Below are 15,944 nucleotides of genomic sequence, written 5' to 3' on the forward strand. Positions count from 1 at the left end.
TTCAAATAGCCTTAAATATTTAAAAATTATTTTTGTCTTAACCAAAACAAGTATGAGCAACAACTTTGATCCCAATTGAACAGCTATGAAATAAACAACTATATGATTCAAATCGTAAATATATATATTTATTACTGAATTAATTTTATTAAAAACAAACTGTTTCATTAATATGTAAATTAATTTTATTTAATTTATATAATAAATTAAATTATTAATATATCGGCAGTGTAGATTGATTATTTTAAGCTTCTTTATTAATCTATTACCGATCGATAATTATTACCTTCTTAATTAATCTCAATCTGTATATATATATGCATGATTTTTTAAATTACAATATATGTATACTGAACTTTAAACAAAATCAAAACATTATTAACAGAAAATTAAAAAAAAAATTGAAAGGAATAACACTAAATCATGATAATCATGACAATCTCTTTTTCATGAATTCATGATCAATACACCATTTGATGTAACGATGATCTTTCTCCAACTGTTCTGGAATGCATGAATTTAGGAGCTTGAGCTTGATGATCACGATGACTACTACTCATCGATGGCTTTTTATTATAATTAATAACCTTTGGATATTGAATCAACTTTGACCAAAACCCTCTCTTCTCATCATCATGATGATCGTGAGTAGTAGCAACATTACTACTACGTACCTCTTTATTTCTTGAAACAAAAGCCAACGATCTGCTCTTCTTAAGCACGTAATTATTATTTTTAGTAGTACTACAATTTTGCATGGGAGATGAGCATTGTGAGTCTTCATCATCATCATCATCGTCATCCTCGGAGGAGTAATACGACGACAAAGAAGATGTCGTTGAAGAGGCAGAGCCAAAGCCGGTGGTGGTGGATGTTCTACGAGATGATGAGGTGGGGTTCATATGGTTTATCTGGGACAGTTTTTCACTTAAGCAAAGTGAGCAAACGCCCGGTGACTGTTGGTGTTTCGGGTGCTTCTTGCACCGCCCATCTACGGTGGTCTTACTCCTCCGCCCTCTGAGGTTGCCCAAAATGGCGTCTTTAGATCTTCTTAATATGTTCTCCATTAACTATTAGTTATATTTAGGGAGAGAGTTGTATATTGTTTTGTTTAGTTCTTCTTTTTTTTTTTTTTTGCATCAGTATTGAGGGTTTGGTTGAGAATAATATTATATATAGAGAGAAAGTAGAAAGGAAATTAAAGAGAGAGAGAGTTCATTTCCAGGATAGTTCGATGTGAGCTTCTTTGGGTTTTCTTTATTATGATAATATTAAACTGTGTCCCTTTTGACGGGTTGTATGTGTGTGTGGCTTTGAAAAAGGAAAAAAAAAAGGGTTAGTTGGATTTGAATTTGGAATTCCTTTGATCAAAAAATGCGTGTGTGTACGGTTGAGAACGTGAGATGGAAGTGGGGCCCGCTTTGGGGTTTTAAGTCGGTGGCTCTGATCGATCGCTTTGCCTCCTTGGAAATTTAAGCTCTCTAATTCTCTTATCTCTCTTAAAATTCCATCTTTGGGCGGCGTGGAAAATCTTAGTATTAAGTTTAACACTTTCTTCTTTTTTTTCTTTAAATACAATCTCTCTTTTGAGATAAACCTTTTTAAAAAATCAAAAAAAGAAAGATACAAAATTCTATATAATCTAAAACATACTAATAATTATTAAATAATTAAATATATATTTAATTGATGATAATGCAATACTATTAATTAAGTTTTCTAATTAGGATTTTTGCCTCCTAAATTTTCACATGTACCAAATTATGCCCCTAAACTTTTAAGGTCGTTAAAAATGCCCCATGAACTATTAAGATTGTAGAATTTAAAGACTTTTTTCCAATTTTAGTAAAAAAGTCTAACACGGATGAAAGTTCAAAGGGCATAATTTAGTACATGTCAAAGTTCGAGGGGCATGATATGGTAGATATCAAAGTCTGAGGAGTATGATTTAGTACATAAACAATCACTGAAATAGTAAAATTGAATGAAATTAGACAAAAGTTGTAATGACCGCTTTAGTAATTTGGATTAGTAAAGGCAATTAGCACTAATTTTTATTATTTTTATTATTATTTGTGAATTTATTTAATTGTGGACTCCAATATTTAGAAATAAATATTAGAGTTATAATTTCTCAATTCCGAAGATTTTATTAAACTCTAGGGGTATTATTTAGCTTATATGTGAAATATGCAATTTTTGTAATTTTTGCTCGGCGACAACGGAAAATGCGATGGATGGCTAGTTTGATCACATGGGTAAGTTTAGAACCTTATTTCTTAGTGGGAAATATTTTAGAAAAATAAAGTATCGGGATTGAGCGGGGTTATGGAATTTGACCATTTTACCCCTAGCTTTCGGTTTATCCTAGTTTTATGTGTAAGGGCATTTTAGTCATTTAGTAAAATGGCTAATGAGGGTTAGGTGGCAGCCTTGGGTGATGACACCTATTTTATTTCAGCCTAATTGAATGAAAAAGAGGGGTATTACTTTGAAAGAAAGCAAATTAAGGAAAAGAAATTAAATTAGAGAAAATAACATTTCTCTTCTCTCTCTCTTGGTGTTCGGCCCTCTCAAACCAGAAGGAAAACCCAGCCAAAGTCTTTATTTTTCTGTGTTTTCAGCCAAGGATTCAAGGAGGAACAATCAAGGTAAACCCTAGCTCCTTTCCTTTTAAGTTCATGAAGTTGTATTTTAGTTTCAAGAGGTGATTTGGGTTATAGGAGCTGTTAGGGTTTGATGCTTGCATAGTTCGAATTCTAGGGCTTGTTTGGGTTAATTTTAGTTCATAGCAGCTGGTTTTGAGATTGATTGTAAGTTTTATGCAACTTTGAGCTTTGAGTTCAAAGCTTTAAGCTTTAATGGCAACTTGGGTTTTGGTGGTTTGTTCTGTGAGTTACTGGCCGGATTATATTGTGTATGCCCTTATTAGGTACTCTGGAAGGTTTCATGGCAATTGGTGGAGAATTGAGCAACAAATGAAGAGCTTTGGGAAACCTGGTGCAAACCGGCTTGCAGTGCCACAAAAATCGGCTAGCCGGTTTTGGCAGGGTTCCCCGGGCCTTTCATTTTCTCAATTTTTGCCTTTGCGATGCCTCGGTTGGATGTTTCCCCATTTTCAGAGTTAGAATAACCCATTGAGAGTATAGCAGAACCTAGGGTTTTGGTTTTGGATTTCCCGGGATTAGGATTTTAATCATGTAACTTACCCAGTTTCAAAATGTGATTAGGGCATCCATCTAGCACGAGGTTTCCGTTCAGGTCGGCCAGGACACTTGAATTCGGAAATCAGGTAAGAACTAAATATAATATGTGATGTGATTATCTGAATGTATGTATATGTGTGTGTATATGCATGCTTAGATTGATATTTACACTACCAACACTTGTATGGTTATGATACAGAGTGCATTGGTATAGTGAGTGTTGTTGTGAGTACAATACAGTGATACCAACACGAGTACGGGAAAGTACTAAGGTGTGTGGTATATCACTCAGTGGTGCTCAGGGTACGAAATAAACCCTACCAACACTCGTACAGTGAGGTACGTTGTGTATGTGGTATAGCGGTTGTACCCTAGTATTGAACGTTCATGCTCATCTGTTAAGCTCTGTGAATAAGTGTATGGGCGCCTAATTACAGGTCGAAAATTATATGATATGTTATATGCACTTCTTACTGAGTCTATCGACTCACAGTTCTGCTCCCATGTGTAGGTAAAGGAAAGGCGAAGGCTGAACAAGAGTGAACCTGAGTTCGGGTGGGATTGTACATGTCAAAGCAGCGCGACCTGGAGTGTTTTGTCTCGGGACATCTGGGGATTGTATTTTGATAGTCGTTGTGCGACCTGTAATAAATGTATATTTTGGAATGTTAAATTTACAAAGTTTGAAAATGGGATCCCGGCATTTGTAAATATTTTATTATATTATAAAGTTTAATATTTAATATAAAGTTTTAATTTGACACGTTTTTCGAGAAAATTCTTTGATTAGCAAAGAATGCACGGTAATTAAAAAATCACTGTAGCGTGCCTTAGCATTAGGGCGTTACAAAAGTCCTTAAATCCAACAATCTCAATAGTTCAGGAGGCATTTTTAACGACCTTAAAAGTTCAGGGGGCATGATTTGGTACTTGTCAAAGTTCAGGGGACAAAAATCCTAATTAGCCTTTTTTTAATCTTTAAATTAAAAATAAATTTATTTTATCTGATTATCAAATATATATAATATGTATTTATAGAGTTAGGGAGAATACTTAGCTACATAACTCTAATTGAATTGGATATGTTCATCAAATACTTTAGTTAAGAGAAATGCTAAAGGGCACCAGTGGTGCTTAGCACCCTCCTATGTGTCAATATCGTTATTGGTCCAACTAAGTATCGGGTCCCATATAATTTAATATAATAGTTTTTAGGGAGTATTGCTAGCCAATCGCAACGCGACATGTCGAGAAAGTGCTAGGCACCACTGGTGCCTAATAGCAATGCTCTTTAGTTAACTAGAAAAGTCTACTTCTGCTTCAACTAGACTTTAATTACACACAGTTATTAATCTCATTAACTATTGATCACTAAAAATATGTAGTAACACAACAAAGAACTATTAATCAACTCATATTTTATTAAAACTAAAAGTTAATAAAAGCCCAAATAAAAAGTCTAACATGCTCACACTTGGGCTACATTAATTTGAGTACATTTATATTATATATCAAAATAGTTTTGTTTGAAAACGACTCATGGGTTGAACAACAATAACATTGTGGGTTCTTTAATAATGATAGTTGTTTGATAGCATCTCAACATATCGCTCTAATTTAAATTTTAATATTAAACTATGACAGTCATATTTGTTACATCCCTTCTTTAAGTCTCCATTGGGTCTTCCCCCACGGATTTATGGCTCTTATACACGAGTACGTCACTCTGGCTGCTTCTTAGACTGACGAATGGCCCTATAGACAAATACGAGTATTTCTAGCGTACTTTGTCCTCATTCACACGCTTCCTGAAAAAACTTTTCAAGATGTCACCAATCTTGAAATTACCCCAGGTCAAGCACACTTTGGAGTTCTTTCGTGATGAGCTACCAAAAAACAAGACGCACCTTGTTCATATAGGTAGTACTAATCAATCCATTTAAGCCCTCTTCAACTGTGTAGTCCCATACTTACACAGTCTCAGAATAATCACACTTGTCATTCCCCAGGCGATGTGGGATTTCATAGCTTACCCGGTATTTCCCTCTATGAATCACGGGACAACTGACTGTCACAATCACCCCCTTACGGGAGTTGACGTCATTTTCGACCACACTTCCAGCTAGGTCAAGGCTTTGATACCACGTCCTCGCTTTAAGCTTCCATTAGGCCTTCCCCCATGGATTTATGGCTCTTATACACAAGTGCGTCACTCTGGCTACTTCCTAGGCTGACGACTAGCCCTACAGACAAACACGAGTGTAATTCCCAAGAGGTCACCCATCCTGAAATTACCCCAAGTCAAACACTCCTAATTGTGGAGTTCTTTCGTGATGAGCTGCCAAAAAACAAGATACACCTTATTGATATAGGTAGTACTAATCAATCCATTTAAGCCTTCTTAACCTGTGTAGTCTTATACCTACACAATCTCAAAATCATCACACTAAAAAATATGAAAAAGTAAATATGAACTTAAGTTCGGATATAAAAATCGGAAGGCCTGTTTAAGAAATATGGGACGACACGAGTAAATCACGCATGAGTCCAAGCACCGATACGAAAATATTAGGCCTACGGGCTATGTCGGGTCTATCCTTTAAAAATATTAGCACGACACAGCATGACCCATATTTTTCTGTAGCACAGCATAACACGGTCCATTTTTTAAAAACCACAGATAAATATAGACCAAGCCAACACAACACACACGAACTTACTCAAACTCGAGTATGCTAGTATAGAGGTGAATGGTGATATCACTCACGGTTTTCTTAGCATTTCATTTTTCATCTCCGTTTCAATTTGCATTCTCTCTACTTAGGGCTTCTCTAATGGGACATTATAAATCCAAAAATAGTGGAGTTTAAATACAAAACTACTCTAATGGAACTCTAAATCTCATCTTATATATGTGGTAGTCTATAGTGTCACACTAAAAATAGTGGGACACTATAGACTACACTAAAAAAATTTCTTAATTTTTAATATTAAAATAATGTGTTTATGATTAAATTTTTATATTTATATAAATATTATAATGTGAGATAGTTTAATAAATTAATATAACAATAAAGAATATTTTTTAGTGTAAATTTTAGTGTTGTGGTTGGAATAGAAAAAAAAATAGTGCTAAAATTATACTCTTTTGGTGTTGTTTTGACACTATATTTAAGTTTGAGCATTGGAGATGCATTTTATCCGTTCTTTTATTTCTTCCCTATTAATAGGGGTGCTCACTAAGCATCCGATCCAATTCAATCCGCACGATCCAATCCAATCCAATTCACAAAATGCGGATATCTGCACTTGTGCAGATTAGATTGGATTGAAATATCTAAAATTCGCACTTGTGCGGATTGGATGTTGTTTGACCTCAAAAAGTAACCGATCCAATCCAATCCGTACTTAATTATATGTATTTTTAAAAAATTATAATATATAATATATATTAATTTTCTAGTAATATTAAAAGTAAGACACAAACTTCTAATCTCTTAATTTTTTGTAATAATATATTGAGAATGTATTTTATTTGTTTTATAATAAAAAACATTAAAAAAATTATTCTTATTCACATAGACGCATACACATAAATTTAAATATATATACTAACTTATTTATTTTAGTAATGAATACATATAGATTTTAGTATAAATCTAAAGATGAATACATATATATTGACATATATGTATATGAGTTTAATTTATATATAAATGGAGATGGAAATAGATTATTATTGGAGATTAAGAAATAATAGTCTTTTTTTAATTTTTTTCTATGAAATATTAAATAATTTTTAGATTGGATTTAAACTGTTATACGGAACGGATTAGATCCAAAATATGAAATCTGCACTTAGTACGGATTGGATGTTGTTTAACCGAAGAAGTGTGGATTGGATTGGATGGACACCCTACTATATAATCTTGTCTTTTCATGTTCTTTTTTCGTTCTTCATTTTTTTTTCTTTTTTCCATTTTTGGCTGTTGTGGTTCTTCATTCTCTATTATCGTTGGTATTGTGCTTAAGTATATATATTTCTTTTCTTCTGGTCTTATTCTGTCGTGGGTTTTTGTGGTTATTTATGGAATCATGGCCGTAAGGTTTTTTTAGATTGTGAGATTGTTCACGGTTTAGTTTTTTAACGCTAAATATTTTTAATTATTATTTTACTTACACTTAATCTTCTAATTTTAAATTTTAGTAGTAAAACCTTTCAAATTAAAACAAATTATTAACAAATTTAATTTGTTATTTATTTTTCAGAGTTAACTGCTAACTAAGATTGCTTAGGTGTACACGTAATAATATTATTTAAAAATTATAATATTTTTTTATTTTTTAAATATTTTATTTTTATAATTTTATTTGATTTCAAAATAAATTTTGAAATAATTTTTAAATAATAATATTAGGTATACCAATATAAACATATCACATGTATAAGAATATATACATAAACAGTCTAAGATAGCGGTTAACTTGATAACACCTTAAATTTATTAACAATTTAGTAGTTTGGAGAGTTTTACTGTTAAAATTTTAGTTTAAAAAATTGAGTGTAAGTGAAACGATAGTTAGAAGCATTTAGCCGTTAAAATTGTTTATAATTTTTTATATATGTTTATAGATGCATTTTTGTTCGAGTGGTGTTTTTATTTGTGTGTGCACTTCGTTGGTTTGTATTTTTGAATCACTATTTACATGTATTTTTGTGTTTTTGATTTTTAATTTTGTATTTTTTAGCTGATTTAGTTTAGTTTAGTAATTGGTTTCGTTATCATTGTTATTATTTTTTTTTTTTTGGATTTTAGTTGTCTTAAGTAATGTATTTTTATAGGGAAACTTACAAAAATACTGGAATTTGGGTTAACTTTTACAAAAATACTGTCACACGAATTTTTTTTCAAAAATACTGTGTTTTTATAAAACACCAGTAAAACACAAAGCAGAACAACTCAAAACAACAGTAGAACACCAGTAAAAACTTAACACAGTATACTGCAATATGAAACTTATAAAAAAATACAGTAAAAAAGTAAAAAATATCGTCTGGCAGTATTTTTGTAAAAAAATAACAAAAGTTAGTATACCATGTAAATTTCCTTTTTATATGTATGTTTTTTTTTTTATTTTGTATTTTGCCTAATGAAAATCGTGTTAGAATATTTTATATGAACTTACATAATTACATAATTAAGTATTAATCATATAGTATGATATTAGTATATGTAGATAATTATATGCATAGTATGATACCAATTATGCATTAAGACCGTAATGTGATTATCGGTTTTTTTAACTGCATATGAGTCAAATGGTAACATAATGGAAATTTACACTCTTTACTAACTTTTTCTCATGTATTACAAAAATACTGTGACCCGCCCAAATTTACGTTTTTACTGTTTTTTTTTTTTTTTTAATTTCGGCAGTATACTGCCAAATTGTATTTGCTATTGTTTTGTTTTTTTTTTTTGATTGATTGGGACATGGGCTCAAGTTATTTATTTAATTTTTTATTTTAATGGATGTAAAAATTATTATTTATTATTTTTAATATTTAATAATTATTATTTTTTGAGATAATTTAATAATTATTATTTTGATGAAAAGGTTAATGGGATGTGTCATAAAAGTGACATGTTTTACTTTTTCTTTTATTTAAATAAATTTAAAAATCACACCCCATGTCTCACTCTTTTTCTTTTATTTAAATAGATTTAAAAATCTCACTCCCATTTCTCACGATTCATCTTCTTCTTCATCTTTATCTTCTAGCTTTTCACATAAATCTCACCCCCATGTTCCAATATTCATCTTCTTCTTCAAGTTTTTTTTTTCTTCATCTTTACCGTTGTTTTAGTATTGTTCTACTGTTGTTTTTCATGATTTTTATTTTTTTTTTCATGTTCAGTTCTTCTTCTTCTTCATCTTCTTTTCTTTTCTTCTTCTTATTCTTCTTTTTTTTTTAAAAAAAATTTTTTGAAGTTCTTAGTTATGTTTTTTTTGAAAATATAAGAGTTAGTGTGGTTTTTTTTTTGTTCTAATTTTCTAGAACTTTCTTGCAAATATAGTGCATTTAGTATTGAGGATGTGCATAACATAGTTAATTTTTGATCATTTTTTTCTTTTATTGTTTTATTTGTTTTAGTATTGTTTTAGTATTGTTTTACTGTTGTTTTTCATGATTTATTTATTTGATGCCGATTTCACTACCCTTGCTTCATCTCGCTGGAATTAATAGGTATTTTCTAGGTGTTCTCGTGTTGTTGTGATGGTTCTGTCTGTGAGTGTGGAAGATGGAGGCTATAAATACATTTCTTCTTCGTTCTCTTTGGCTATTTTTGTGGTTTTTTTCTTTTGGTTCTCCCATAAATATATTTGACGAGCTCACTCACATGAGAGTTTTGAGGTGTGTGTTTCTTTTATATTTTTCTAAGTAGTTATATTTGCTTCATTTGTTTTTGTGTTGTTTCAGTGTTGTTTTAGTAGTTTTTTTTATTATAATTTTTTAGGAATAGACTTGCAAATATAGTTGATTTTGCATCTGGTGTTGAGGTTGTGCAGCAGATTGTTTGTTTTTTTTAATCATTTTTTTCTTTTGTTTTGTTTGATTGTTTTAGTGTTGTTTTACCGTTGTTTTGCCATGATTATTTATTGACGTCGATTTTACTGCTTTTGTTCAATCTTGTTGGAATTAATGGTTATTTTCCGGTTGTCTTTGTGTTGTTGTGGTGGTTATGTCTGTGATTGTCAAAGATGGAGGCCTCATACTTTTGTTTTGGTATTGACAGTATAAAAGAAAAAAAAAAGGGGAGGACAGTATAAATGTTAATTCTGCCGTGTGGCAGTAAAATTGAAAAGTATTATCTCAAATCTAATATTTTTGTAAAATGCCCTAACATAATTCCCTGAATGATTCTATATTAGCCCATTAAACAATGAGGAAATTATACTTTATACTCTTTTTATATTGTCCCCTTTTATTTTTATCATCTTTTTTAAAGTATATCATTTTTACCTCTTTTTTCAAACATTGTACCAATTTTGCCCCTGTCACTTCAAGATACTCTCCGTTTGACTCTCTTATGTCAGGGTATTTTGGGTACAATACATATAAAAAGATGTATGTTTCAAATAAATATAAAATTAGAGGTAAATTTGATTAATTGATTAATAAAAGGGGTATTTTTCAACTTACCCCTTAAACAATAGTCCACCATCAATAATGTAGACCCAATAGCCCACTTATTCTACTCCTTAGAGTATATAGTATTTATGTGTATATATATGGGTGCATTTTTAATGGGTATTACCTAAAAAAATTTAAGTTTTTATACTTAATTTTTCTATCTAATTTGAAAAATCTCTTATTTTTACATCGTATGGGCTGAGATTGTTCTATCGATTGAAAAAAAAATTAAAAAAAAAGTTTTTTAGCAAAAAAAAAAAATGATAAGCAAATGTTAAGTTTAACTTAAATATTTTAACATGAACATATTTTTGATATAGTGTAAAAAGAGATATTTTTATATTTTTTTAATTAAGTAGTTAAACTAAGTATAAAAATTCAAATTTCTCTTTTATTATTCATTATTAGATCAAAATTTAATGGTTTAATATTTTTAAAATTAATATTTATAATTAAATTTGCTTAGTAACCATTCATGGTAATATCTATTAAAAAATATTCATATATATATATATATGATGGGTAAAATAAGAATGGGGTTAATGGTAATGGTAAGATTATGCTCTTTATTAGTTCCTCTTTTGCATTTTATTTGTTTTTGTGTGTTTTGTTTCTTGGATAGATTTGATCAAAAGAGGATGATCAAGATGACATGAAGAATCCATATATATTTTGGAGGTATGTTCATCATTGTTCAATGCACTAAATAGAATGATTTGATTTTGGGTTGTTTGATGAGTGTTGTAATTATTAGTGTTTGAATCTATTATGTTTTCATAATGCTCAGTGTTTAGTAAAGTTAACAATTAGTATCATGAACTATTTTATTTGATTTTAGGGCTTGCATTCAACAAAAACCTATTTTTCTCAAATCAATTATTTAGTGTAATATTTTTCAAAATAATCTTCTAATGGTGGATAATAATACCAAGAACACTAAGTTTTTTTCAAGTTTTGTCAATAGCCAAAATGGATCTATAGTATTTTTGATTTAGAGTTTTATTGGTAGAAATAAATATTGGAAATGGATTGAGCATGAAAAATGGTGAACCCACCCCACCCAAACGACATCAAAAACGATATACCAAGGGCTGAAATCTGACCAAGTCGGTGATCGGGTTCGAAATGGGTCAAATCGGGTCTGAATGACCCATTTGAAGGTTGAAGACAACCCAAAAACAACATGTCATTTTTCTGTATGCTTTCAACCAAGTTTTTGTTGTTTTTTTGAAAATTTATCATTTGGTGTTTAGTTGATAAACTACATGTCATTTCATAAATATACTACATGTCTTTTTCAAAGAAACAGCATGTCGTTTTACCATAAACTACATGTCATTTTTTTCAAACTACATGTAGTTTTCATAATTTTTTCCAAATAAATAAATAAATAAAAATTTAGGCGCATGGGGACACGTGAAGAGTCCTTTTTAGACAAAATTTTTACTATTTTACTCCATTTTATTTTTTTCTACTTAATTGTGTGATTATATTGTATTTTTGGTTAATTTAAATGATTAAATTGACTTACAATCACATAATTAAGTTAAAGTAAATTATTTTCTAATAATTATAATCTCACAATTTTATTATGTATTTTTTATCAACTAAAAACATAATTATTTTCATGCCAGAAAATTATTTGATAAACTATTGACATTCTTGATAATATAATTATGTTAGTGAATAGTAATTAAGTGCTTTTGTATTCACCTATTTGTGAGTCTAAGAATGTCAATTTTGTTAATCATAAAATTGTGAGAATTGTGACAAATTTATTGTTAATTAATTTAGTCTCATACAAGGTCATTTTATTGTTTATCATTCCATAATATTGTTACGTATCTTTCTATGGTGATTTTGAGAATTTTTGTGAATTTCATTATTGTTATATTATGAATTTTTTTTAGGCATATACTATAAAAAATTTGTAATAAAATATTAATCATGATTTGCGCATTTATTATAAAAATTATTGTCACTATTTAATTGATATTTTCGGTAATAGAATTTTCTAGAAATTTAAAATGCGTAATTGGCCTTATTAGATAATTATGAAATTAAAATTATTCATTGAATATGTTATCCTTACCTATTGTAAATTTTCACATGTTAATTATCGAAAACTGTGATTCATGTTAATACTTTTCTCATGTATCAATCACAATTAATACTAAGATTCATACATACAATTTAGTCATCGTGTCGATGATTTTATTGATAGGTAGGATACTTAGATGGAAAAAAAATATATATTAAATGTAATGAACCACACAATCTTTTTTATCCTATTGGATTAAATGAATTTGGTTATGATATCTGAAGTAATTGTCCTTACCTGCATAAGAATCATATGTTTTATTTGAACAACTCTAGCATGATATGACCATTTTCGTTGATAGATCATTGAGAAAGCTAAGAAAACGAACAAATTGTATAATCCTTAGTGGCACTGCTCTAAGATATTTTCCTTTATCTTTAAGCAATTTTAAAATCTCTTCTGCTTGGTTATCGGATGGGACTATAATATATTTTATCGTATCGATCTCTCATTAGAAATTTGACTAGGCCTCGAAATTGATAATTCTTGAAATCACATTTGAATATAAATGATGCCAAGTTACTACATGCTTAGTGGGAGTATTGCAATGGGTGTTAGCTAGTTCTAATGAGGTATATATTTGTCTATCGATCCTTATATGACGACTTTTATGAGGATGAATTCGCCTAGGAGCTTTCCTGGGTATTCGAAATGAAATTCTTATGTTTGTTCCATAATGATGAGTTCAGGAGACTAGTGTGTTTATTTTGTGCATTGCAATAGTTTTAGTTGAACTAGTGAATCTTTTATTATGATATTTTTATGGTTGAGATTCAAAATAAGGCATAGATCATAAGTGAACAAATTTTATATAAAAATGAAGATGAATGTATGATCACCATTGTCTATTCTGATGTGATAATTTTGTTAATTATGAATGTTTGTACTCACAATAAATTTAAGATAATAAATTAATGCATATGTACTCGATATCATATCATAGTTGCTAGTAAATTTGAGGATAGATAAGCTATATTTAGGCAATACTTTTTCATTGATTCAAGTCTAGACAAAACTTTCCATATAGTCGGTTTGATGATTTAGTTACAATTTGTGATGAGAAATGGAAAGATTAAAGGATATTAAATTTTGACTTATTCCATGTTAGTACACATGTTCTTCACTAATGACTATTATAATTATTGATAATAATTTTACGACTCAATTTCCCACAAGGACCAATCTATTATGCATGCAAATTTTAAGAGATATCGAGTATTTATCACTCTTTTATTAAGATCTCTCTTGTATTATTATCTTGAGCACAATTTTCTTAAAGCTTTGACTCATCAAAGTATAAAATTCTTTATGCTTTAGAAAGCTTTAATAGTGGAAACACCTAAAGTGATTAATCTAAGCATGCATAATGATAGGAGTGAGCATTCAACCCGCTGGGCCGACCAAACCGGCCAACCCAACCCGCTAATGGGCCGATGTATGGTCTCTTTGTATGGGCCGAATTCCTCTTGGGTTGAAAATTGTATAACCCGTTACATATGGGTTGATCACGGGTCGGAGGGTTTCTAACCCAAAGAAACCAACCCGGGTCGAGCAAGCCCAATTAGATTATAATATATATATTTTTTAATATACATTCATTTTTAACAATCATTTCAAACCCTAAATAACCATTACCCTCCTCTTCCAAACCCTAGTAGGGAGCAGCCACACTAATTTTTTGAAAGAAAAAAAAAACCCTATCAGATGAAAATCGCCCACCCAACCCAGGTCTCCTAGTCCCAGCCGCGCCGCCCCGTGTTCTTTCCTCTGGCTTCGATTCCTCCTCCACCCTCCTCTAGATCGATTCTCTCCTCCCTCCTCTTTCTTAGAACCCAAGCGCCAGGCGACGGGCGACAAATACTACCGCCTCCTCCTCCCCTCCGTCTCTAATCGATGGTATTGGTAAGCTTTCTCTAATCTTATTTTCTCACTTTTCTGAAAAAATAAAATAAAATAAAAGGGTCTCTCGCTATTTTTCTGTTTGACCTTATTTTTCATTCTATTTTTTTTTTCATTTTTGGCTGGTAAATATTCAATGCTTACATAGTATTTTTGATATGTTTGTTTTGTCTTGATTGTTCTATGATATACATGATTAACAACTGTTATTTGTAATTGTGTATTCTTTGAAAAATTAAGATCTTAGAGTTTATATTATATAGTTGTTGTTTGTTAATGGGTACTGTGTATTTTTTTTTAATTGGAAAGATATATATCATATAATTTTTAAAGAAATCAGAAATTAATAATATTATTTTAGTGTAATTAGTTTGTTATGAAATTTGTTTTAATTTATTGAAATTATATAGTATTTTATGTGATATTGTTTATGCTATATGCGCTTTGTTTTTTATGCTATTGTTTATATTATTTGTTTTTGTGAAATCACATAAAACTGTCAAAGGAAAAATTAAAGATGTGAAGTTGGTTTTTTTTCTTGATTGTTGTTTGAGTTTGTTCTTTTCTTTTTTTTTTATTGTGTTTATTTATTTAACAAATAATTTTGTAACTTTTTTTCTTTAATTTGAATTGCAGACAATAAACCTAAAGCCAAGGAAGATATATTGCTGCCATTGAAGATTAAAAATTAAAGCTTTTTAATACCTCTAATGTGTAGATTTACATTCGTGATTATGGAAAGTTTTACTGATTTTTAATTTTGGATGACCCTAAGTTAGGGTGGTTAAAAAATTATTTGTGAAGACATTATTATTTTTTGTTTTAGTTTTAAATTTGATCTAACTTTTTTTAAAAAAAATATTATGATATGAAATTGAATTAAATATCAAATTTGGCATTAAATTTAAATGGGTTACAACCCAACCCAACCCATTATACAATTAGTGGGTTGGGTTAGACTTTAAAAATATTATGAATGGGTTAAGATTTTTTAGGCCGATGTGATTGGGTTGGCCTACTAAAATACTCTCAACCCGGCCAACCCAACCCATGATCAGCCCTACATAATGATATGCAGTAGGGGTGGCAATTCGTGTTGGCAGGTCGAGTTCGTGTCGTGTCGAGACCCATGTATAACAGGTACATGCTCGACCCGAACACGACCTGTTTAACAATCGTGTCAAAAAAAGAAAACCCGAACACGATCTGTTTATAAACGGGTTAACACGACACGACCCGTGTAACCCGTTTATAAGTATATTTTGTTTAAACATGTCAATCAATAACACGTTTATGAAGTGTTCAACACGTTTGTAACCCATTTATGACACGTTAAAGTACTAAAATAACTTTAAATAAGTCATTAACAGGTCAATTTCGTGTTAGCCGTGTCAACCCGAACACGATCCATTTATTAAACGGGTTAGACGAGTCAACCCGAACATGACCCGAACCCATTTAAGGCAAACCCAAACCCGCTAACTCTCGTGCGGGTTTCGAGTCGTGTCATCGTGTCTGGCCCGTTTTGCCGGCCCTAATA

General features: G+C 30.4%; 1 protein-coding gene across 1 annotated transcript; it reads right to left on the reverse strand.

Moving 5' to 3' along the window:
• Positions 1-279: 279 nt before the first annotated feature.
• On the reverse strand, positions 280-1,267 carry LOC115702628 (suppressor protein SRP40-like). The gene has a single exon (XM_030630050.2). The coding sequence runs from the start codon at positions 1,065-1,067 to the stop codon at positions 462-464; it is 606 nt and encodes a 201-aa protein (XP_030485910.1). The 5' UTR covers positions 1,068-1,267; the 3' UTR covers positions 280-461.
• Between the last annotated feature and the right edge of the window lie 14,677 nt (positions 1,268-15,944).

Source organism: Cannabis sativa, chromosome X (genome assembly GCF_029168945.1).
Source record: "Cannabis sativa cultivar Pink pepper isolate KNU-18-1 chromosome X, ASM2916894v1, whole genome shotgun sequence".
Lineage (NCBI taxonomy): Eukaryota > Viridiplantae > Streptophyta > Magnoliopsida > Rosales > Cannabaceae > Cannabis > Cannabis sativa.

What these genes read in the sequence shown, in the direction of transcription:
- LOC115702628 (XM_030630050.2), bottom strand. Translation starts at nt 1,067, where the DNA reads ATGGAGAACATATTAAGAAGATCTAAAGACGCCATTTTGGGCAACCTC.